The sequence below is a fragment of the Zootoca vivipara genome, chromosome 6, assembly GCF_965207765.1.
Source record: "Zootoca vivipara chromosome 6, rZooViv2.hap1.1, whole genome shotgun sequence".
NCBI lineage: Eukaryota > Metazoa > Chordata > Lepidosauria > Squamata > Lacertidae > Zootoca > Zootoca vivipara.
Window position 1 is genome coordinate 85,666,785 of NC_142589.1, and position 23,897 is coordinate 85,690,681.

At 46.5% G+C, this 23,897-nt stretch overlaps 1 protein-coding gene across 1 annotated transcript in view; it reads left to right on the forward strand.

Moving 5' to 3' along the window:
* Nucleotides 1-23,897, forward strand: part of LOC118078488 (uncharacterized) — a 162,445-nt gene that overhangs the window by 117,366 nt on the left and 21,182 nt on the right. Inside the window, exons 37-67 of the mRNA XM_088671363.1 lie at nt 63-235; nt 536-562; nt 1,268-1,422; nt 1,519-1,586; nt 1,720-1,892; nt 2,626-2,652; nt 3,379-3,527; nt 3,613-3,680; nt 3,810-3,982; nt 4,289-4,315; nt 5,002-5,156; nt 5,253-5,320; nt 5,454-5,626; nt 7,522-7,548; nt 7,683-7,846; nt 8,067-8,134; nt 9,056-9,228; nt 9,807-9,833; nt 9,968-10,131; nt 11,094-11,161; nt 11,959-12,131; nt 12,861-12,887; nt 13,784-13,923; nt 15,180-15,250; nt 15,767-15,939; nt 16,900-16,926; nt 18,566-18,711; nt 19,125-19,192; nt 20,837-21,009; nt 22,017-22,043; nt 23,312-23,454. Coding sequence (XP_088527489.1) covers nt 63-235; nt 536-562; nt 1,268-1,422; nt 1,519-1,586; nt 1,720-1,892; nt 2,626-2,652; nt 3,379-3,527; nt 3,613-3,680; nt 3,810-3,982; nt 4,289-4,315; nt 5,002-5,156; nt 5,253-5,320; nt 5,454-5,626; nt 7,522-7,548; nt 7,683-7,846; nt 8,067-8,134; nt 9,056-9,228; nt 9,807-9,833; nt 9,968-10,131; nt 11,094-11,161; nt 11,959-12,131; nt 12,861-12,887; nt 13,784-13,923; nt 15,180-15,250; nt 15,767-15,939; nt 16,900-16,926; nt 18,566-18,711; nt 19,125-19,192; nt 20,837-21,009; nt 22,017-22,043; nt 23,312-23,454 — 3,295 coding nt within the window. The remainder of the gene's footprint in view (nt 1-62; nt 236-535; nt 563-1,267; nt 1,423-1,518; nt 1,587-1,719; nt 1,893-2,625; nt 2,653-3,378; nt 3,528-3,612; nt 3,681-3,809; nt 3,983-4,288; nt 4,316-5,001; nt 5,157-5,252; nt 5,321-5,453; nt 5,627-7,521; nt 7,549-7,682; nt 7,847-8,066; nt 8,135-9,055; nt 9,229-9,806; nt 9,834-9,967; nt 10,132-11,093; nt 11,162-11,958; nt 12,132-12,860; nt 12,888-13,783; nt 13,924-15,179; nt 15,251-15,766; nt 15,940-16,899; nt 16,927-18,565; nt 18,712-19,124; nt 19,193-20,836; nt 21,010-22,016; nt 22,044-23,311; nt 23,455-23,897) is intronic.

The following is a 23,897-nucleotide window of genomic DNA, read 5'->3' on the forward strand; positions in this document are numbered from 1 at the left end:
TGTCTCACACAACCATTCCAACTGCTCATAATTCTGCTCAACCTTTCTCTCTTTCCTCCCAGACCTGTGAGTAACGGGGATGAAACCGGAATGGATGCTGTCTGCACTTACCGCAACGACTCCACCACGCCCGCCTTTGACCGGGTGAAGGTGTACCATGAAATCGTCAACCAGACCAACGGTTTCACTGATATGGGTCCCTACAAGCTGGAAAGATACAGCCTCTACGTCAATGGTAACCAGGTGTTTCCTAATTATCTCCCTGTGGGGTTTGTGTCATAGTACAGAATTAGACTGTCCTCTGAGCTCAGTTTTCTTGTTGTGTCCATAATTTCCTGAGAGATGAGGCCTCTCACTCCAGAACTGAGAGTTCAGGCTTCATGGGCAGAAGGAAATTTGGTGTGGATAATGGGGATCCTCCCCTGAGGAGGCTTATGCTCAGGGGAAGTCTGGATTGAACCCTTTTTGAGTGTCTACAACTGAAACACCATATTCTTAGTCCATTCATAAACCAGCATGTCTTCCTTTGTCCTAGGTTATCATGAAGTTCCTGTTTCATCAAGTAAGAACCATATCATTATCCTTAAATTGTGTCCATATGTTGTAGATATTTCCCCACATTTATTATGGTGTTTTGTGATATACAAACGACATGAGAATACTTGCTATGCTTGTTTGTATAACATTATGCTTGTTTATAAAGCTCAATAAAATAAAAATATAAAAAATTGTGCTCCTCATGACAAACTCAAGGGAACGAGTAAAATGAGGGTGTCAGTAATAATAATAATAATAATTATTATTATTATTATTATTATTATTTATTTATACCCCGCCCATGTGGCTGGGTTTCCCCAGCCACTCTGGGGGGCTTCCAACAGAAAAATAAAATAATCGATTAAAGATTAAAAGCCTCTCTAAACAGGGCTGCCTTCAGATGTCTTCTAAAAATCTGGTAGCTGTTTTTCTCTTTGACATCTAATGGGAGGGCGTTCCACAGGGCGGGCGCCACTACCAAGAAGGCCCTCTGCCTGGTTCCCTGCAACTTGGCTTCTCGCAGTGAGGGAACCGCCAGAAGGCCCTCGGAGCTGGACCTCAGTGTCCGGGCTGAACGATGGGGGGTGGAGACGCTCCTTCAGTAATGGCCGTGACTCAGTGGAAGAGCCTCAGTATGAAAATCTTTCATTGATTGCTTTGCTGTGTGTCACAATCCCATCACACCATGTTCCTCTGAGCACTGCCATGCGTCCTTCTCTTCCACTTGCAGCCACTCGGCCAACGCCAACACAAACGCCAACCCCAATCCCAGCACTTCAACACTTCACCCTCAACTGTACCGTGACCAACCTCAGATACAAGCCAGAAATGGGAACTCCCAACTCCAAGGCTTTCAACGCTACGGAGAGAGCGCTCACCGTGCTGGTAAGTCTGATTCCCATCTACTTGTGAGACTGGCATGGGATGTGTTGTGAGTGATCCTGGTGATTTCACCAATTCAATGTTTCCTTCCTTCTTCAGTTTGGAAGAATTCTTCACAACAGTGGCATTGGCCAGGCATTCTTGGGATGCAAAGTGACTCAGCTCAGGTAAGCCTTCCTCAAGTGCGGGGAAATATACCCTCTGGTCATTTCTCACTCTGGCAAGACTGACTTCCTCCCGCCTCTGTTTTCCACCTTTGTGGAGAGGCCTGCATCCCAAATTCTCTCTCTCTTTTCCCAGACTGGTGGGAGACGGGGATGAAACCGGAATGGACGCCGTCTGCACTTACCGCAATGACTCCACCAGTCCCGCCTTTGACCGAGTGAAGGTGTACCACGAAATCGTCAACCAGACGGACAACTTCAGCAAGATGGGGCCCTACAGCATGGAAAGATACAGCCTCTACGTCAACGGTAACCTAGTGTTTCTTAAAGATTTCATGTACATAGATTACCCCTCTGTGTGGTTTGTGTCGTAGTTACAGCCAGGTAGTCCTGAGGGTCCCATCTTCTCATCCGATCTAATGTTTTCAGAGAGATGAGGGTTCCATCTCCCGAATGACATGCTTTCAAACAGGGGGTTTCAAACTCTATGGGCTGAAGGAAGCTGAATGGGCTGCCGAGATAGATAATGGAAGAGGTCATCAACCACTGAGAAGGACGCCTCCTTCCTGGTGCTGCCCCTATTACTGCACCACGTAGCCCATGTTCAAGAAGCTTTCCTAATCCCCACAAAGATGATTGGCAGGGAGAGAGATTGGAGACTTCCCCCGCCCCCGGTCCGAGCAGTACACCACGCAAGGGAATTCTGGATGCAACCAGTTACAGTGGTACCTCTACTTACGAATAACTCTACTTACGAATTTTTCTACTTACAAATGGAGCTCCATCCGCCATATTGGATGCGGTTTAGATAGGATTTTTTCTACTTACGATTTTTAGATAGGGTTGCTTCAACTTACAAATTTTTTCTCCCAATGCATTCCTATGGGATTCGACTTACAAATTTTTTTGACTTACAAATGTGTGTTCGGAACGCATTAAATTCGTAAGTAGAGGTACCACTGTATATTTTTTGCCAGAATCTCCATCTGAAACACCACTGCTTTGCCTCATTCATAAACCTCTGCATCTTCTTTTCCTCCAGGTTATAATGAAGTCCCAGTTGAATCAAGTAAGTTTGCTTTTAAAAATCCAACATCTTAAAGCCCTTCATGGACCTTTCATGAAACTGAGGGAAAAGAGTAATATGAAGGCAATTGTCAGGAAAGTGGCCCCCTGAGCGCAGGGGATGGGTTAGACTCAGAGATTGAACTAGGGACTGACTCTGCAAATTAGAACTGCTTGTCAGAATCGTGAGAGGGCAGTTTGAGTCCCCTTTTTGGAGAGGACCCTATTAGCTCTCAAGGAGAGGAAGAATTGGGAAGGCAGCCAAACATTGCTAGGCAATCAGCAGATAAACAGTGGTCTGAGTCTGGGTTGAGTGAGAGTGAGGAGGAGGGGGAAGGTCAGCCTCTCAGTCCCAATTCCAGGCATTTGGGTGAAATAAAAAAGCAACAGAAGGGCAGGAGGGGAAAGGCGGGAGTCTGGCGTCCTTCCTGTTGTGGAAGGAGCAAAACTTCAGACTGACCAACAAATGTAATTGCAAGCAGGCGAGATGCCGGGCTCGGGATGAGCCTTTTGTAAATAAACCTGCATAAAAACTGCCAGAGGGTCAATTACTTCTTACCAGAGCTTGCTTGTCTGCTAGAGATCATTACAGAAATAGTGTTGGTGATATGTCAATGGAAGACCATCGGTGTGAACTCATATAAATTGATTTGTTGTTATTTTGATCAGTCACACCATGCAGCGAGCTGCTAGCCTCTGCCTGATACATTTATTTCCTTTCCTGTTGTAGCCCCTCCACCAGCCCTGACACCAACCCCAACCCCGGCAGTTGAACCCTTCACCGTCAACTGGACTGTAACCAACCTCAAGTATAACCCAGAAATGGGGACGCCCAATTCAAAGGCCTTCAACGCTACAGAGAAAGCTCTCACCACTCTGGTAAGTCAAATTCCTGCCCACTTGTGAGAGTGGCTTGCCATGATCCTATTGGTTTGACGTACTCAGTGCCTCCTTTATTTTTCAGCTGGGAAGAATGCTCCGCAAGAGCAGTATTGGCCCGGCGTATGTGGGGTGCAAAGTGACTCAGCTCAGGTCAGCCATCCTCGAAACACAGGAACCTTTTAGCTCTGATCATCCCTTGAACAGACACACATGATCCTGTCTCACACAACCATTCCAACTGCTCATAATTCTGCTCAACCTTTCTCTCTTTCCTCCCAGACCTGTGAGTAATGGGGATGAAACCGGAATGGATGCCGTCTGCACTTACCGCAATGACTCCACCACGCCCGCCTTTGACCGGGTGAAGGTGTACCATGAAATCGTCAACCAGACCAACGGTTTCACCAAGATGGGTCCCTACAAGATGGAAAGATACAGCCTCTACGTCAATGGTAACCAGGTGTTTCCTAATTATCTCCCTGTGGGGTTTGTGTCATAGTACAGAATTAGACTGTCCTCTGAGCTCGTTTTTCTTGTTGTGTCCATAATTTCCTGAGAGATGAGGCCTCTCACTCCAGAACTGAGAGTTCTGGCTTCATGGGCAGAAGGAAATTTGGTGTGGATAATGGGGAGGCTCCCGCAAGGAGGGTTCCACTCAGGGGGAGTCTGGATCAAATCCATTATCTTTTCAAGTGCTACAACTGAAACACCCATAGTCTTAGTCCATTCATAAACCAGCATCTCTTCCTTTGTCCTAGGTTATCATGAAGCTCCTGTTTCATCAAGTAAGAACCATATCATTATCCTTAAATTGTGTCCATATGTTGTAGATATTTCCCCACATTTATTATGGTATTTTGTGATATACAAACGACATGAGAATACTTGCTATACTTGTTTGAATAACATTATTCTCGTTTATAAAGCCCAATAAAATAAAAATATGAAAAATTGTGCTCCTCATGACAAACTCAAGGGAACGAGTAAATTGAGGGTGTCAGTAATAATAATAATAATAATTATTATTTATTTATACCCCGCCCATGTGGCTGGGTTTCCCCAGCCACTCTGGGGGGCTTCCAACAGAAAAATAAAATAATCGATTAAAGATTAAAAGCCTCTCTAAACAGGGCTGCCTTCAGATGTCTTCTAAAAATCTGGTAGCTGTTTTTCTCTTTGACATCTAATGGGAGGGCGTTCCACAGGGCGGGCGCCACTACCAAGAAGGCCCTCTGCCTGGTTCCCTGCAACTTGGCTTCTCGCAGTGAGGGAACCGCCAGAAGGCCCTCGGAGCTGGACCTCAGTGTCCGGGCTGAACGATGGGGGTGGAGACGCTCCTTCAGTAATGGCCGTGACTCAGCGGAAGAGCCTCAGTATGAAAATCTTTCATTGATTGCTTTGCTGTGTGTCACAATCCCATCACACCATGTTCCTCTGAGCACTGCCATGTGTCCTTCTCTTCCACTTGCAGCCACTCGGCCAACGCCAACACAAACGCCAACCCCAATCCCAGCACTTCAACACTTCACCCTCAACTGTACCATAACCAACCTCAGATACAAGCCAGAAATGGGAACTCCCAACTCCAAGGCTTTCAACGCTACGGAGAAAGCGCTCACCGTGCTGGTAAGTCTGATTCCCATCTACTTGTGAGACTGGCATGGGATGTGTTGTGGGTGATCCTGGTGATTTCACCAATTCAATGTTTCCTTCCTTCTTCAGTTTGGAAGAATTCTCCACAACAGCGGCCTTGGCCAGGCATTCTTGGGATGCAAAGTGACTCAGCTCAGGTAAGCCTTCCTCAAGTGCGGGGAAATATACCCTCTGGTCATTTCTCACTCTGGCAAGACTGACTTCCTCCCGCCTCTGTTTTCCACCTTTGTGGAGAGTCCTGCACCCCAAATTCTCACTCTCTTTTCCCAGACTGGTGAGAGACGGGGATGAAACCGGAATGGACGCCGTCTGCACTTACCGCAATGACTCCACCACGACCTCCTTTGACCGAGTGAAGGTGTACCATGAGATCGTCAACCAGACGGACAACTTCAGCAAGATGGGGCCCTACAGCATGGAAAGATACAGCCTCTACGTCAACGGTAACCTAATGTTGGTTTTTTAAGAGGGGTGTGTGTGTTTGCATTATTCTAATGCTTTTGAATGGTTGTTGTGGCTGTACACTTTGGAGTGACAGGTGGCAAGTTAGGAAGTTTGGAAAACCTTGTGCATCAGTTTGTTCCTTCACATTCAGGGAGGGATAACCAGATGCATAACAGAGAATGGGGGGAGACATCTGACTTGACAGCATGTCAAGGGATGAGAGGGGCTCAGTTAGGGGCTCAATTAGTGCCAGCGCCTTCTGTCAAGAGTTTGGGTGTAACCTTCGACGCCTCCCTTTCCATGGAGGCGCAGGTTGCAGCCACAGCTAAGGTGGCATTTTTTCCATCTCCGCCCTATTAAGCAGTTGGTCCCTTACCTCTCTCACCCTGTTCTGGCCACAGTGATCCATGCGACGGTCACCTCCAGGCTTGATTACTGTAACTCTCTCTATGCGGGGCTCCCCTTGAAGCTGACCCAGAAACTCCAGCGGGTGCAGAATGCCGCAGCAAGGCTCCTCACGGGGTCCTTGCTGCGGGATCACATTCATCCAGCGTTTTACCAGCTGCACTGGCTCCCGGTGGAGTACAGGATCAGGTTTAAGGTGCTGGTTTTTACCTTTAAAGCCCTATGCGTCTTAGGACCCTCATACCTTCGGGACCGCCTCTCCTGGTATGCCCTGCGGAGGACCTTAAGGTCCACAAACAACAATACTCTGGAGATCCCTAGCCATAAGGTAGCTAGGTTGGCCTCTACTGGGGCCAGGGCCTTTTCAGCATTGGGCCCAACTTGGTGGAACGTTCTTTCACAGGAGACCAGGGCCCTGCGGGATTTGTCATCTTTCCGCAGGGCCTGCAAGACAGAGCTGTTCCGCCTGGCCCTTGGGTTGGATTCAGTCTGACCCCCCTGTGTTTTCCTCCCTCATGGACTACTTAAAATGAGGCTGCATTTTAAGTTTTAATATTGTATTTTAATCTGTATTTTAATTAATAGTTTTTTTAATGTCTTATTGTAATTTTATTGGTGTTAGCTGCCCTGATCCCGGTTTTGACTGGGGAGGGCGGGGTATAAATAAAAATGTATTATTTATTATTATTATTGTTATGTGAAAAAGATCTAGGTATCTTAGTAGACAACAAGCTTAACATGTATCAACAGTGTGAGGCAGCAGCAAAAAAAGTGAGTGCTATTCTAGGCTGCATCAACAGAAGTCTGGTGTCCAGATCAAGGAAAATCACAGCCCCACTCTATTCTGCCTTGGTCAGACCACACCTAGAATACTCTGTCCAGTTCTGGGCACCACAATTTAAGAATGATGTTGACATGTGCAGAAAAGGGTGACTAAGAAGGGCCTGGAAACCAAACCTTATGAAGAATAGCTGAGAGAGTTGGGTAAGTTTAGTGTGGTGACGAGGAGACTGAGAAGAGACAGGATAGCCATCTTCAAATGGCGTGGAAATATCTGAACATGGAAGATGGAGAAAGCTTGTTTTCTGCTGCACCGGAGGGTGGGACACAAACGAATAGGTTCAAATGACAAGAAAAAAAGATTGTGACTGAACATCAGCAATAACTTTCTGATGGTGAGAGCTGTTCAACAGTGGAAGAGAGGGCCTTGGAAGGTGGTGGGCTCTCATTCATTGGAGGGATCCTTTCAGTGTGACTTCTGCATTGCAGGGGTTTGGACTAGATAACTTTCAGAGTCCCTTCCACCACCACAATTCTATGATTCTGTGCCTTTGATTGTGTATTTGTTATGGCTTCCTGGGATGTGGTGGGGGTTCCCCCCCCCCAACTGTCCAAGGGCAATTGCATATTGTAGACCAGGGATCAAAGCAAGAATTCTCTCATCACACTGATTCTAACACAAACCATTCCTTCCTTCCCTTTTGCCTAGGCTATAACGAACAGCCTCGCGAAACAAGTAAGTACCATATTGGGAACCTGATTTTGAGTCCATTCAGAACATGGAGGGCAGGGAAGGAGAACGGGGGGGGGGCGGTCTGATGATAGAGCTTCAACAGAAGACTGTCAAGATATCGTTGTTTTCCTTTCCAGCTGTTTTGCCCCCAGTGCCAACCAAAGCACCAACCCCAACCCCAGCCCTGGCGGTTGAACGATTCACTGTGAACTGCACCGTAACCAACCTCAGATACAAGCCGGAGATGGGAACTCCCAATTCGAAGGTGTTCAACTCCACACAGAAAGCACTCACCACCCTGGTAAGACTGGTTCCAGTTGGCGTCGATTGTTTGGGATGCTGTGGTGGTGTTCCCTGGTAGTTTGACCTCCACTGGTAGGCTAGGACTTTTCTTCTTCTTTATTTAGACAGGCATTTGGTAAGAGTTGGGTTCCGATCCACTTGGCAAAATCGATTCTCATAAGGTGCGAAGCATCAAGGTTCAACGTACTCAATGTATCTTGTCTCCCCCCCCCCCCCAGCTTGGCAGAATCTTCTCCGGAAGCAGTATCGGCCCAGAGTATTCGGGATGCAAAGTCACAGCTTTGAAGTAAGGCTTGCTTTTTTTTTCTGAGTCATGCAGAGTGATGCAGTGGTTTCACCCTTGAAGCCCTAGTGTTGTAGTAGACTCCACACATGAGTCTTTGAAGATGACTCTTTACTTGCAAGATGGCAGCTATTACAAGCAATATCATACATATATGCTAAGTCCAATGCAACGCGTCTCACTCTCTTGAGTCCAAGAGAGGATCTTCTATCTTCCAAAACTCCTTTGAAGCAGCCCATAAATTATAGCTTGCAATACACATGGCCACTTTTAAAGAGTGTTAGCACATTGACAAGGCCACGATTCAGCATTCTGCGCCCTTAATTGGAGTCACAAGATTTTGCAGCCATTACATTACATAGGTTTTGATTTTCCCCAGCACAACTTATTCTTTGCAAAATACATTTCCTAATAAATACAAGTACCAACAGGCAGGTAATGGGGAACGGAAGGGAAGGTAGTGAGTCTGGCCCTGGAGAGTGGAAAATACCAAGCCAGATGGTCTGACTCAGTATGGGGCGGCTTGCTGATCTCCTGTTTAACCTAGCCCTTTATTCTGGACCATGAGGACTAGAATCTTGTACTACCTTTAGGGGAAAGACCATAACTTGGTTGCTGAGTGTCCGCAATGCAAGCAGTAGGCCCCAGACTCAGTCCCCAGCACCTCTGGGTAGGGCAGGGTGGTAGGGAAGACTGCTGGAGAGGTGCTGCCAATCAGTGTGGACAATATTGAGCTTGATGGACCAGCTGGTATAAGTCAGTTCCCTGGGTTCCTAGTTAAACCAGCCATTGTTCAAAATCATGAGGACTAGCAGCATCCTGTGCCCTTCTGTTCCTAGCAATTCGATACTCCCTTCTCTTGTATTGACCCCCCCCCCAATATTTCTGCTAAAACCTTCTCTTTCCTTCTCCCTCTCCTCCCAGACCAGTGAGAGACGGGGATGAAACTGGAATGGACGCCGTCTGCACTTACCGCAAAGACTCCACCACACCCGCCTTTGACCGGGTGAAGGTGTACCATGAAATTGTCAACCGGACCAACGGTTTCACCGAGATGGGTCCCTACAACATGGAAAGATACAGCCTCTGCGTCAATGGTAGATATTGATTATGTGAATCAGTGGAATTTGCTACCAAGGAGTCTGGTGGAGTCTCCTTCTTTGGAGGTCTTTAAGCAGAGGCTTGACAGGCATATGTCAAGAATGCTTTGATGGTGTTTCCTGCTCGGCAGGGGGTTGGACTGGATGGCCCTTGTGGTCTCTTCCAACTCTATGATTCTATGATTTTGTGGTTTTATATTTTGATTTTGTTCTGTGAACCACCTTGAGACCTCCAGGCGGTATATAAATTCAATAAATAATAAATAATAAAATAATGGTAGGCAAATTAAAAGTGAAATGAAAAAATGAAACGAAACAACAGTGGCCAGATAGCTTTTATGCATTTCACATGCGTTGAATATCTGTGGGCGTGTTTGCATTATTGCAGTGTTGCAGCACATCACGGGAGCAGTATCTTCTGCTGTGATTATTGCATGTTCCTTATAGATATGGAGGGGGTTTGGTGTGTGTGTGTTCCCACGGGTGCCTGCATATTGTAACCAGCGATCATTGTAACAATTCTTTCTCCCCCTTGAATTCCATGCTAATTGCTCTTATCTTTCCTTCTTGCCTAGGCTACAATGAGCAACCTCTCAGATCAAGTAAGTCCCACAATCAAATCCTAACTTTGAGTCCGTCCAGAACATGGGGAGAGGGGAAGGGGAGCCAGAGCATGTGGGGTCTCTTGCAGAGCTTCAATGGAAGAGCATCGATTTATAACTGTTTTCCTTTCCAGCTGTTTTGCCCCCAGTGCCAACCAAAGCACCAACCCCAACCCCAGCCCTGGCGGTTGAACGATTCACTGTGAACTGCACCGTAACCAACCTCAGATACAAGCCGGAGATGGGAACTCCCAATTCGAAGGTGTTCAACTCCACAGAGAAAGCACTCACCACCCTGGTAAGACTGGTTCCAGTTGGCGTCGATTGTTTGGGATGCTGTGGTGGTGTTCCCTGGTAGTTTGACCTCCACTGGCAGGCTAGGACCGTTTAGACATAAGCTTTGGTCCATAAACTGGCTACTAAGTAGGTTTCAAATGTTGGGATCATAGCTGCCAAGTTTTCCCTTTTCTCGTGAGGAAGCCTATTCAGCATAAGGGAAAATCCCTTTAAAAAAGGGATAACTTGGCAGCTATGGTTGGGATGTGACTTGATGCTAGGAGAGGATAGATTTATAAGATATTATCTTTCCTTCCTCATCTTTGTGAGTTCAGCAGCTTGAAAGGGTAGCTTAGATCAGATAATTTTAGCCTTAATCCAGGATGCTTTAAGGCAGACTGGATTCTCATGTTATTTCCCCCTTAAAATAACAATCACACCATCTTGTAAAAGTACAAATAACAAGTACATGGAAATGGCTGAGATGACTGGAAGAATCCGCGACCGGGGAGAAGAAGCAACAGAAGAAGAGTGGAAAGACTTTAAAACCTATTTTTAAAAATATGCAAAAATTGTATATCAAGAATAGATTTAGAATTGTATAGAAGCTAAGTATCTAAGGTCTAAGTGAAGTATATAGAAAGGATATATTTGAAATTTTAAGAAATTTATATAAAAATGCATTGGAAATTGCCAAAAGATAAAAAATGAAATGAAGCGCAGATGGAGGGAACTCGAGGAGGTCCCTATATACAATGTTAAAGAAATTTGGATTTGTATTTAGATGTTTGTTTTTCCCTTTGTTCTTATGTTATTGTTTTTTAACGTGTTTTATTGTTTTTTAAGTTGTTGTTGATCTTTTGTTTTTCTCTTTTGTGTTTATAAAATCAATAAAAATCATTATTTAAAAAATACAAATAACATTCACTCACTCAGAATATTGGATTCAAAATAATAATATTCAACGGATACTTTCTTTTTCAGTTTGGAAGAATCCTCCAGAGTAGCAGTATCGGCTCGGCATTTATGGGATGCAAAGTGTCAACTCTGAGGTAAGCCTTCCTCTTATTTGTAGACTAGGGTGATGACTTTTTCATTTATTTATTTTTCTTAAAAATTATTTCCTGTAGCACAAATGGATGAACTTTTGCCTATTAATGACTAAAATGAGGTATATTCCATTGAAATATTAAAAAAGGTTACGCACAAACCGTTAAAAATTTTTTTTTTTGTATGCCGTTTTACCATTTCATAAAATTGTATTAACAATTCTATATATATTTCGTATCAAATTTGGACACAACACCACATTCCACAATGGGGAGTGTTCTTAGCAACATAGGGTATACAAATGTCACACCTGCGCAAGGTAAAAGTCCCTTTTGGGGACCTCAAAACTCAGGCAGCAGACCCTGCCGGGCATGCTGGGAAAAGAACCTACAGGAGAGGTAGCAAAACATCGTCTATACTGTTACTGCAGCTAAAAAAAGCTTCCTTGTGTGTTTGATGACCCTACATAATGTTGTATATATGTGACTCTAAAGCTTGGATTCAATTGTATATCTGCTTACAGTGACTTCAAAAATGGTAAAAAAACTGATAAATAATTTTTTTAATCATTTTGTGTGTGAGGTTTTTTTTCAAATCTCTTTGAAAGTAAGATTTTATCTAATCTTTAAGGAAAGCTCATCAAAATATGATACAGGGAAATGAGGTTGTAAAAAAGTCATCACCCTCTTGTAGACATTTCAGCTTTGATAATCTCTTCCCAGCAGCTTCATTCCTCTCAGACCCACCGCTTTGGCCAGTTCCAAAGGCTCCTGCTCAAATCCTTTCTCTTGCCTTCCAGACCAGTGCAAAACGGGGACGAAACTGGGATGGATGCCGTCTGCTCTTACCGGATCAGCTCTGCTGCACCAGCGTTCGATCGAGTGAATGTGTACCACGAAATCGTTAACCGGACAAGGAGCTTCTCCAAGATGGGCCCCTACGACTTGGAGAGATACAGTCTCTGCGTCAACGGTAGTGAAGCAGTTTTTGGGCATTTGCTCTTCGTGCTATAGATTGCCTCAGGTGCCGTGCTTTCGATAGGCCTTCCCATTGGGGTGTCAAGGGGCTAACAGGAAGATCAGGTCATTCACAGGTCAGAGAGGAAGACATGAGTCTATCGCACATTTAGTTTCCTTATTAAGGGAAGGAAAAAATACAAGGAGGCACCATTCCCAAGATGGAGAGCTGCAGGGCGGAAGGGAGCTTACCTTCCAAGTCCCGGACTGCAGAATCCGGGACCGGCAGCCGTGTGACACAAATGGCCACCGCCGGCTTCGAAAGCCGCTTGTACGCATGTCAGGAAGTGCGTCGACGCAACTTTCGGTGTCGCTCCGCCCATCTATGGGCACCAAAAATGGCCGGCGACGACGCCAGAAGTCGCGCCTATGCACTTCCGGACATGCGTAGATGCGACTTTTGAAGCCGGCGGTGGCCATTTTTCGTGCCCATAGAAGGGCAAATCAGGAAAGAAAAAAAATGGCCGTCGGCAGGAGAAAATAACGGAGAAAAACGGGAGACTGAGTGATACGGGGGACCACCAGGAAAAGGTAAGTAAAAACGGGGGTTTCCTGGGGAAAACGGGGTACTTGGCACTATGGAAGGGAGGGAGAATCTTGCCTATTTTCCTGCCGGTTTTGCCTTAGAGCTGCAATGTCTTCTTTTTCTCTCCACAAACTATCACCTCTTCTCTTTCCCCCCCAGGATATAAGGAAGTCCCTCTGGAACCATGTAAGTATAACTGCAAAAGGCTGTAGAATCCTTACAAAGCCCATGTTAATGAGGCATATGGGTGTCTTGACAATGGCTCTAAAGGGAATGAAGTGATCGGGGGTTTTTTAGTTTCTCACCCCCTCATCTCATTTTCATTTCACTTAAAATTTGTATACCGCCTTTCTATATACACAAGGCAGTTTACAGCGACAAAATATGCCACAAAAAAACACGCAGCTTATAATAATCCGATCCAATACAAAAAACAGTAACGATAAAACATAGCTTTTAAATGGGACGACTTGTGTCAAATGAAGTAATAGTCAATAATCTATTTAGAACATAATAGCACACAATAAAATTGATTCCCAGGACATCAGGAAATGACGATTCAACAGAAATTTACTCTTAGCAATTAACAATAAGCAGTTACTAAACTGCGATCAATCAAAATAAATGCAAAAAATACCACAATACATTCAAAACCTTTTAAAAGCATCAAATTGAGAAACAAAGACATACAGCTTATAAAAGTATTTTTTAAATTAAGTTTGCCACATTTCTGTATCAATTTCTTATTTATTTCTTTTCGAAAGGCCTCGTGAAAATTTGCCAGCATTTTAGCATGCTTCTCTCCTACAACACACATTTCTGCAAGCCGTTCCTCTAATATCTTCGTAGGTTGCTTACAATGACCCCCCCCCACTCCCGACACAAACACAAACCCCCAACATACACATTTTTTGTACACTCCCCCCCCCCCCAGGGGGCAGGGAGGAATCTGAGGAAGTGAGAATCTTGAAGGAGAGCTGTGTTTCAGTTCCCAAATTGTTTCTGGAAATGTAAACTTGTTAGTTGTGCATTGAAATGAGAGCCAAGCTGAATTTTCTCCCTCCGTCTCCGCTTTATTCCAGCAACAACTCAGACCCCCCCAGCTTGGGCAATTGAACACTTCACCGTCAATTACACTGTCACTAACCTCAAATACAAGTCGGAAATGGGAATTCTGCATTCGAAGGTCTTCAATGCCACAGAAAAAGCTCTCACCACGGTGGTAAGAGTCCGGTTCTGATCCAGTTGTTGATAATTGTTTGTGGTCCTTTTGAGTTGACATAGTCAGTGTATCTGCTGGAATTTTGCTCCTCAAAGGTCTCTAGGAGCTCTACATTCTGTTTGTGCCAGAGACCTGCCTTGTGTTGGAACCCCGCCCAGTTGGGCTCTTCTCTCTCTCTTCTAAACTTTTATTTACATGGTTCCATCATCACAGTTTTCATTCAACATTACAACCAAAAATTTAAGAATTAGAACATTGGCTTCCTTTCTGCCTTTCCATGCCTTCCTTCTAATATCTTTTACCACTGCACATTAGAATCACTCTGTCTTTTCTCTTTTCACATTTTATTTCCACATATTTTGCACTGCTGAATTTATTCTAAACCTGCTAGCGTTTTGACCCATTTACAGAAGTTCTCCATATAGTCTACAAACATTTTCCAATCCTCTTTAAATACTTTTTTTCCCTTTTGCTCTCCAATTCCGCTGCTTAGCCTCACCAACTCTGTGTATTCCATCATATTTGCCATTCCTCCCTCGTTGGGACTCCCTCCACTTTTGAGCATATAAAATACAAGCTGCAGTTGTTGCATAGAGAAATAAATTCTTATAGTTCTTAGAAACATTTGACTCAATTATTCCTAAGAGAAATGCCTCTGGTCTTTTGGGGGGGCAAGCTTTTAAACACCCCCCCCAATCTCATAAATTGTCTCCCAAAAGTCCCAGCTCGGCTCTTCCCATCACAGAATGCCTGTGAGTCAGCCTATTTTCCGGAGGGTACCCTACCTACAATCCCATGTAGCAGGGTGTTTGTTTGTTTTTGTAGTCTAAACAAACTGTATTAGAAATAAATGCCACTCCCCAACCTCCCATGTTTTTTTGGAGGGTGGGGGGAAATGGTGCTCCTGTCTACAAGGTATTTTTGGTAGCAACGATATTAACAAAGTTTGTTGTTGTTTAGTTGTTTAGTCGTGTCCGACTCTTCATGACCCCATGGACTATAGCACGCCAGGTCAAACCCCTTCATGGATCAATGCCTTGTCGTGGTGAAGGGGCTTGAATAACTCAGAGAAGCTATGAGCTATGCCATGCAGGGCCCCCCCAAGATGGACAGGTCATAGTGGAGAGTTTTGACTAAATGTGATCCACCTGGAGAAGGAACTGGCAAGCCACTCCAGTATCCCTGCCAAGAAAACTCCATGGACAAAGACAACAGGCATATAACAAAGTTTACCAACAGTATTTTTTCTCTTTCAGCTTGGCAGAGTCATCTCCAGTGGAAGAAGCATCGGCCCAAACTATCAGGGATGCCGAGTGACAGCTCTGAGGTCAGCCTTCCCCAACACAAGCCTGCCTTCCCACTCTCTAAGACTCCTCCTCTCCCAGATGTTTCCCAAGCAGTCTGTGTCTGTGCACCTCTGGCCTCTGTTCTGCCCTCCTCGTTATTCTGCTTGTTCTTGGAGAGAACTTGTTGCAGCCAGAGAGGGAGACTCCCTGGTTCTTCTGCAGCCTCTTGACTCCCCTCCTCTGCTTCAGCCTGGAGTCTGAACTGCTCACTGTCACCGGCTCTCCCTGCTCACTAAACCCTCTTGCCCCTTCAGTATCCAACGCCACCTCCTAATCTTACCCCTATTCGGTGTCCCACCACCAATCCCTGAGATCTGTGCCTTCCTCCTCTGGAGGTTCTGTTGAGAGTTCCCTGGCTGGCTCCTCCCACCACTCCTCTTCCGTCCAAGCAGTCCCTGGCATGTGCTTACGTTGTCCAGACAATAGGAATTGCATCTTCTCCATCACCTCTGGTCCCCCTCTGAGTGTTTCTCTTTGCCTTCTTCCTTTCCTTCCAGGCTGTTGAGAGATGGGGACGAAACGGCAATGGACGCTGTCTGTGCCTACAGGGCACCATCCTCCTCACCCCCCTTTGACCGAGTAACTGTGTACCACGAAATTGTGAACAAGACCAATGGCTTCACCAAGATGGGGCCCTACAATCTGAGCCCAAACAGCCTCTATGTGAACGGTAACCAGGTTTTCAATTTGTCCAATATTTTCTATCTGCCTGCTGTGTCTCAGAACGTTTAGGATATAAGCCAGTAGGGTTGCTAACCTCCAGTTTCAGGGCCTGATCTGCCCCACCAAGTCTAACAACTTCAGAAAATAGGGAAAGACCCCTTCACCCCATCTATCTCCTCCTCCTCCACCTCCTCCTCCTCATTTTATTATTTGTACCCAGCCACTCTGGGTGGCTTCTAGCATATACAGGAACAATAAAACATCAAACATAAAAAACTACAAGGCTACCCTGAGATGTCTTCTAAAGGTTGTATAGTTACTTATCGCCTTGATAGCTGATGGGAGGGCGTTCCACAGGGAGGGTGCCACCACCAAGAAGGCCCTGTGCCTGGTACTCTGTAGCTTCACTCCTCTGAGTGAGGGAACCGTCAGAAGGCCCTCAGAGCTGGACTTCTGTGTCCAGGCTGGACAATGGGGGTGGAGACGCTCCTTCAGGTATACAGGGCTGAGGCTGTTTAGGGCTTTCAAGGTCAGCACCAACACTTTGACTTGTGCTTGGAAATGTACTGGGAGCCAATGTAGGTCTTTCAGGACCGATGTTATATAGTCACGGTGGCTGCTCCCAATCACTAGTCTGGCAGTTGCATCCTGGATTAATTGTAGTTTCCGAGTCACCTTCAGAGGTAGCCCCACGGAGAGCACATGGCAGTATCCCAAGTGGGAGATAACCAGAGCATATCCTACTCTGGTGAGACGGTGCGCAGGCAAGTAGGGTCTCAACCGTCGCAGCAGATGGAGCTGGTAGACATCTAGATGAAAGGGGACCAAAAATACTAAAACATTAGCCACTCCTGGTATAAAGAGACCCAACCCTATCCTAGGACAAAAGTGGGCAAACATCCACGCTAGAAAGTGGAAGCAACTGAACCCGATTCTGCCTTTAAACACGTGTTCCTTTTCTTTCCAGGTTACAAGGAAGCATCGCATCCTACAAGTAAGGGCATAATAACCGTTGCAATGCTTAATTTTTATTCATTGTGGGCAGGCTAATCCAAAATTGTGGCGCGTTGGTTACATCCATGGTTCTCAAAGTGGGCAGTTCTGCCCCCTGGGGGAGAATGGGATTGCTTAGGGGGTTACTAAGAGGCAATGAAGGGGGCGGCACGGGGGTGCAGGAAGTGTAAAGTTCATTGAATGAAACTGAGCAGTTTTATTTGAATTCTGAATGAAAGTGCAATCAGTTGTTACTGTTCTGTTGTGTCATGATCTTCCTCTTTCGAACAGTGCTTTTCTTTTTTTGCAAATATTATTTTTTTACTACGTTTCCAAAATTTCTCAAATTATCTTCAGATTAGATAATGACATGGCAGCTTTGTTTCATGGATTGATCTCCCACCCTGACCTCCACCGTGTTTTTATTCAGACCCATTGCATCCTTGTTGACTTAATTAATTCATCCTGGGTTGAACAATGCTTAAAAAAAATTATATAGAGCAGAGTAGGGGCACTGGGGGTGAGTTTTTGGAACCAACAGGAGGCTGCCCTGAAAATGAGTGGCAACCTCTGATCTATCAGTTATATCAGGCATCCCCAAACTACGGCCCTCCAGATGTTTTGGCCTACAACTCCCATGATCCCTAGCTAACAGGACCAGTGGTTGGGGAAGATGGGAATTGTAGTCCAAAACATCTGGAGGGCTGAAGTTTGGGGGTGCCTGAGTTAGATGGATAGCCAATTTTAGCGCTGAGAGCCAGATCAGAAATTAAAATTAAAAGCTGGGAGAGAGCAGGAAACAAAGGCTGGAATTGAAGCCACATGTGTATGGAGTGCACACCATCTCAGTGTGACTAATCATGTGACTCAGGTCATAGGAGACATCTCTGGGGGGCCCTGGCTGCCAAGGCACTCACAAAATTATCACTGCGGGTGCCCAGCCAGGCGACCCAACACAGCGCTTGCATGACAGCACACAGCACGCCAAGGCCCAACAGCGCCAGTCATCATGTGTGTGATGTTCGTGAGGTCATGCACATGCGCCGGGCACCCACAATGCGGGGCGGACCCCCTCACCACCCCTGCACTTTGCATTATGCCCCGTAGCCCTATAAGCAAAAGGGAGCACTGATTTAAGATTTTTTTAAAGGGAGGGCAGCATTTCCAGGGCCCAATGAACCAGACCCAGAGGGCTCAGACCCCTTGGATGACCCCCTTCTGGAGGAAGGATCTGGAGAAGAGAAGGCCAGCGCACTGTTCGGAGATGTCTGAGGCAGTAGGACAGGATAGTGAGGCTGGGACTACCTCCTGTTGAACTCCAAACCTCATCAGCTTCAGTCAGCATGGCCAACGGTCAGGGATGATAGGAGTGGTAGTCCCGCCACATCTGGAGGGTCAAGTCTGGGTAGGCTTGCGTAAACAAAAAAAATGTTTTCGGCTTGAGCCAGAAAGAGTATAGGAAAGGAGTCGGCCCGATGTCAAGAGGCAGGGAGTTCTAAAGGGTAGCTTCTGCCACACTCAAAGATGGATTTCTTCCGAGTGTAGAATGAGTATTAAGTGCCGGTAATGCAGACTGGTGAGGTCGGGTGGGGGGCATACATGGGGCAAGGCTGCGATCTCACAGATTATCTCCCTTACAGCTGCCTCGCCCGCCACTCCTCGACCTCCAATGGCAGTGGATCACTTTACAGTGAACTACACCGTGACGAACCTCATCTACAAGCCAGAGATGGGCACTCCCCAGTCGAAGGTGTTCAACGCGACGGAGAAGGCCCTTTCGGCGCTGGTAAGCCCTCCGGGAGAGCACCATAGCTGCCAAGTCTCCCGTATTCCCCGGGAAACCCGTTTTTCCAGCTGTCCCCAGCCGAAAAAACCGGATTTTTTTTGTTTTTCCCCAGTTTATTCTGGCGCAGCGGCCATTTTGGAACTGAGCGGAGCATGCTCAGAACCGACTTTTGATGCATGGCTGCAGCGCGACTTCTGGTGCGGCAGCCATTTTGGAACAGGGCAGAGCAGCATCAAAAGTCGCTTCTGAGCATGCTCCGCCCAGTTCCAAAATGGCGGCAGCACTACTTCCGGTCTGCTACTTCCGGTCCAGTCCCTTATTTCTCAGGCCGGAACTTGGCAGGTATGGAGAGCACACCTTCTGTTTTTTAAGGGCAGGAATAAATAAATGACATCACCTTCCTTTATGCCTAGATGGGTCGAGCAGTGCGGACAAGCAGCGTTGGTTCTGCGCTCATGGGATGCAGAGTTTCGGAGTTCAGGTACAGATGTGGGATGGGTGCTTTTTTATTATTACTTTAAAGGTGGTCTTTGAAATTTTATCAGGCAAGTAAGAGATGCCAAATAACAAGCACAGCATACGTCACAAAGCTTGACTGTGAATGCAGTCCTTGTATTAATGATATGGAAACAGGGACAGGAATTGAAGCAAACACTTTCAGTATCAGTATCAAACTTTATTTCGGTCACAGACCAGCATCTGGATAAACTGAGCACATAAGACTTAAACAGGTAAGGAATAAAAACTAGTAAGTAGTTAAAAGGTGATATCATACATAAAAAGACAAAAAAAACCAACAACCAGAGGACACAAAAATAGGGAAGATGTAGAAACAGCAATCTGGTAGGCAGAAGGAGCGCTTCTCCGAACCCTGGGACCTGTCCTTGCTGTCGGCGGCAGGGGGACAGGAATGGAGGAGAAGAAAGCACTGCTTTCTCCTCCTCCGTTCCTCTCCCCAAGCCGCGGACAGGAAGGCGGTATCCCGGGGTTCGGAGAAGCGCTTGCGCAGCACTTCTCCGAACCCTGGGACCTGTCCTTGCTGTCGGCGGCAGGGGGACAGGAACGGAGGAGAAGAAAGCGCTACTTTCTCCTCCTCCGTTCCTCTCCCCAAGCCACGGACAGGAAGGAGGCATCCCGGGGTTCGGAGAAGCGCTTGCACAGCGCTTCTCCAAACCCCGGGACCTGTCCTTGCTGGACGCACACACGTGCGCGCTCCCCCCCCCCCCGCCAACGCTCAGTCCAGCCAGGAGCGGCGGTTGGCAGCCACAGGGAAACGGTAGGTGGTGGTGGGGAGAGCATGCACGTGTGTGCGTCCAGTCTCTGCTGTCCAATCCCTGTGTCCCTGGGGCCCGTGCGCAGTAACCCAGGGACACACGGGACAACTTGGACGCAGAGACACAGGGACTTTATTATATAGGATGAGCTTTCGTGTGCATGCACACTTCTTCAGATACATCTGAAGTGTATCTGTAGAAGTGTGCATGCACACGTAAGCTCATACCAAAATAAAAACTTAGTTGGTCTTTAAGGTGCTACTGGAGGAATTTTTTTATTTTGCTTCGACTCAGACCAACACGGCTACCTACCTGTAAATTTAATAGTGATATTCAACTTTATGCCGCTTTTGACCTGTTGTAATACTGCCACCCTGCATCATAAGATGTCAGAGTGGTTCACAGAATAAAATACAGAATAAAAACAAGAACATAATTAAAAACAAAGTAGCAAAACACTAACAATAACTATGCAATATTTGTCCATATATATCTTTATTTACTTTACTGGGTCTAAAATCAATAACAGATTTTTATATATAGTAAGTCGCTTTGAGTAGCCGTGGCAAAACAGCAACTAATTCTAGTGCTAATACTAATTTTTAAAGACCTCAATACACATCTAATCTCAGGCAGGGCAAGTGGCTCACAGGGAGCTCTCCATGGTGCTGAAACATCTACCCTGCCTTGTCCTCTTGGAGGTGCCACTCTAGCAAAGTCCCTGCTCCTTACCAGAACCACTGGTCCTTTCCTGGGACATCTAATTTAGGGCCAAAAGTGTTGAAATGGAAGGAGGAGGAAGAGATCCCACCTAGGAAGAGTTTTTAAGTTTTTAACCTTTCCATTCCCAGATCCATAGATGACGGGAAGAACACTGGTGTGGACAGCGTCTGCAGCTACCAGAGAGACTTGATGGCATCCTCTTTTGACCGGATGCAGGTATATCGGGAGATTGTCAACAAGACAAAGGACTTCACCAAGATGGGGCCCTATGACCTGGACCAGGACAGCCTCCTTGTGAATGGTGAGGAGAGGAAATTTGCTGTTATGGTTGAAGCATGTGGAGGTGTTCTTATGGAAATCAAACCACAAGACAACTCTTATTTCCCAGCTGAAGCCTCTCTTTATTCCAAATGCCTGGGGGAGAGATATCTGCTCTCCTGAGAGCCAGAGAGTCCTCTGAACACGACACAGAGGCCAGAATATTTCTGCTATGATTGATATGCAATAAGCGCAGAGACTTACTTCCTCAATTATAAATGCAATATTACATAAGATTCAAAGCATAGAATCATAGAGTTGGAAGAGACCACAAGGGCCATCCGGTCCAACCCCCTGCCAAGCAGGAAACACCATCAAAGAATTCTTGACATATGCCTGTCAAGCCTCTGCTTAAAGACCTCCAAAGAAGGAGACTCCACCACACTCCTTGGTAGCAAATTCCACTGCCGAACAGCTCTTACTGTCAGGAAGTTCTTCCTAATGTTTAGGTGGAATCTTCTTTCTTGAAGTTTGAATCCATTGCTCCGTGCCCGCTTCTCTGGAGCAGCAGAAAACAACCTTTCTCCCTCCTCTATATGACATCCTTTTATATATTTGAACATGGCTATCATGTCACCCCTTAACCTTCTCTTCTCCAGGCTAAACAGGCCCAGCTCCCTAAGCCGTTCCTCATAAGGCATCGTAATATTCAAAGCAATATTTCAACATGTTCCAAAATAGTTGCTTACTCTTTAAATTCAGCTTGTGTTGCTGTGATTTACTGGCAGTGTGTGGTTACATGTGTTAGAACAGGCACCCCCAAACTTCGGCCCTCCAGATGTTTTGGACTACAATTCCCATCTTCCCCAACCACTGGTCCTGTTAGCTAGGGATCATGGGAGTTGTAGGCCAAAACATCTGGAGGGCCGCAGTTTGGGTATGCCTGTGTTAGAACATTGTTCTCTGTCCTGATTTCTTCAGCCTGGGTGGGACGTTCCCCCAACAATGTGCTCTCTGCCACCTTCTAACAGGTCTTCCCTCCTTCAACAGGTTATCATGAACTATCTCGTCAACCCGGTAAGTGTGCTATTCACAGAACTGTGACATCTCAACCACACCCCAACTGACCATAGAAAAATGCCCTATGCAGAGGCAAACCATGGCCACCTAGCTCAATATCATCTGCACTGACTGGCAGCAGCTTTCCAGGGTTTCAGACTCAAGGGCCTTTCCCAGACCTGGAGGCCCTGGAGATGCTGGAGATCAAACACAATGCTTTCCTTTAAAACAAAGCACAATTCTAGTCCTTGTGGCCAGTGGCGTAGCGTGGGTTGCCAGTGCCCAGGGCGTTCAATCATCACCTAGGAGATCGCAGCCACTGACGTAAGAGAAGTATGGAGAGGTCACTTCCTGATTTGCATGGAGAAAGTGTTTTCAATGAAGCCCAGGGATGGAAGTGTGCAGCTGTATTGAGGCAGCACTAGGTGTTGAAATTTTGCGCCCCTAACAATTTTGTGCCCGGGCCAACCGCCTCTTGTACGCCACTGCATAAAGGTAAAGGTAAAGGGACCTCTGACCATTAGGTCCAGTCGTGACTGACTCTGGGGTTGCGCGCTCATCTCGAATTATTGGCCAAGGGAGCCGGCGTATAGCTTCCAGGTCATGTGGCCAGCATGACAAAGCCGCTTCTGGCAAACCAGAGCAGCACATGGAAACGCCGTTTACCTTCCCGCTGTAGCGGTTCCTATTTATCTACTTGCATTTTGACGTGCTTTCGAACTGCTAGGTTGGCAGGAGCTGGGACCGAGCAACGGGAGCTCACCCCGTCACAGGGATTCGAACCGCCAACCTTCTGATCAGCAAGCCCTAGGCTCAGTGGTTTAACCACAGCGCCACCTGGGTCCCATATGCATAGGGCCTGTCAATTGTTGGCAGAACATCTTAGCTTCTGCTTTGCCACGTATCTCAGCCTTGGGGCAGCCACCCCTGTGACCCTCCCTCACACTACGCCACTGCTCATGACCTTACCTGCCGCCTTGTGGGGCATCTGGGGGGGCCTACACAAATCCAGAGTGGAGTCCCTCAGGCAGTTGGATGCTGCCTTGTCAGCCTGCTTCCAGCAACCTGCAGTCAAATGAGGGCCAAACGTCTTGCTCTGCTTTCCTTTTGGACCCCCTCAGCAAGACCTCCAGACACACGGCCCAGGATTATGGCATTTCATGAAGGTGGTGATCATGACGGTGCAATGTGAAAAAACTGTTTCAGCTCAGCTCTTGGGAGACAGTAATATCCTCGAGGAGACAGACACCTATGTCAATAATGACTTCTTCTTCTCCGTTATGCAGGCTTTGTCCCAACTCCTCCCCACCCTCCAGCCAGTGAACACTTCACGACCAACTTCACTCTGACCAACCTCAGATACAAGGCGGAGATGGGGGATCCGAGTTCGAAAGCTTTCACTTCCACACAGAGAGTTGTAACCACTTTGGTGAGTCTTGGTGTTCCTGTACTAACTTCATGGGCACAGGATATTAGTAGGTCTGGATGAGAGATTTGGTCTTTGCAAAGTCTTGTATGGTCTGGCATGTTCTGCAAATGAGGAGCAAAGACTGCTGTTCTTTCCCCCACTTCCATGGGAAGAAGGCCCATTGAATTCAACAGGACTTACTTCTGAGCAGATAGTCATAGAATCATAAAATTGCAGAGCTGGAAGGGACCCTTAGAATCATCTAGTCCACCCCCTGCAATGCACTAATGTGCAGGTGTCCCATATGGGGATTGAACATGCAACCTTGGTGTTATCAACATCATGCTCTAACCAGCTGAGCTATCATGCACTGGTCATAATCCACCGGCTTTCGCCCTTCCAAAAAAATCCAATGTGAGCATTTCTATTTTTTGCAAGGGAGGGGAATCAATTAGTGCATAAAT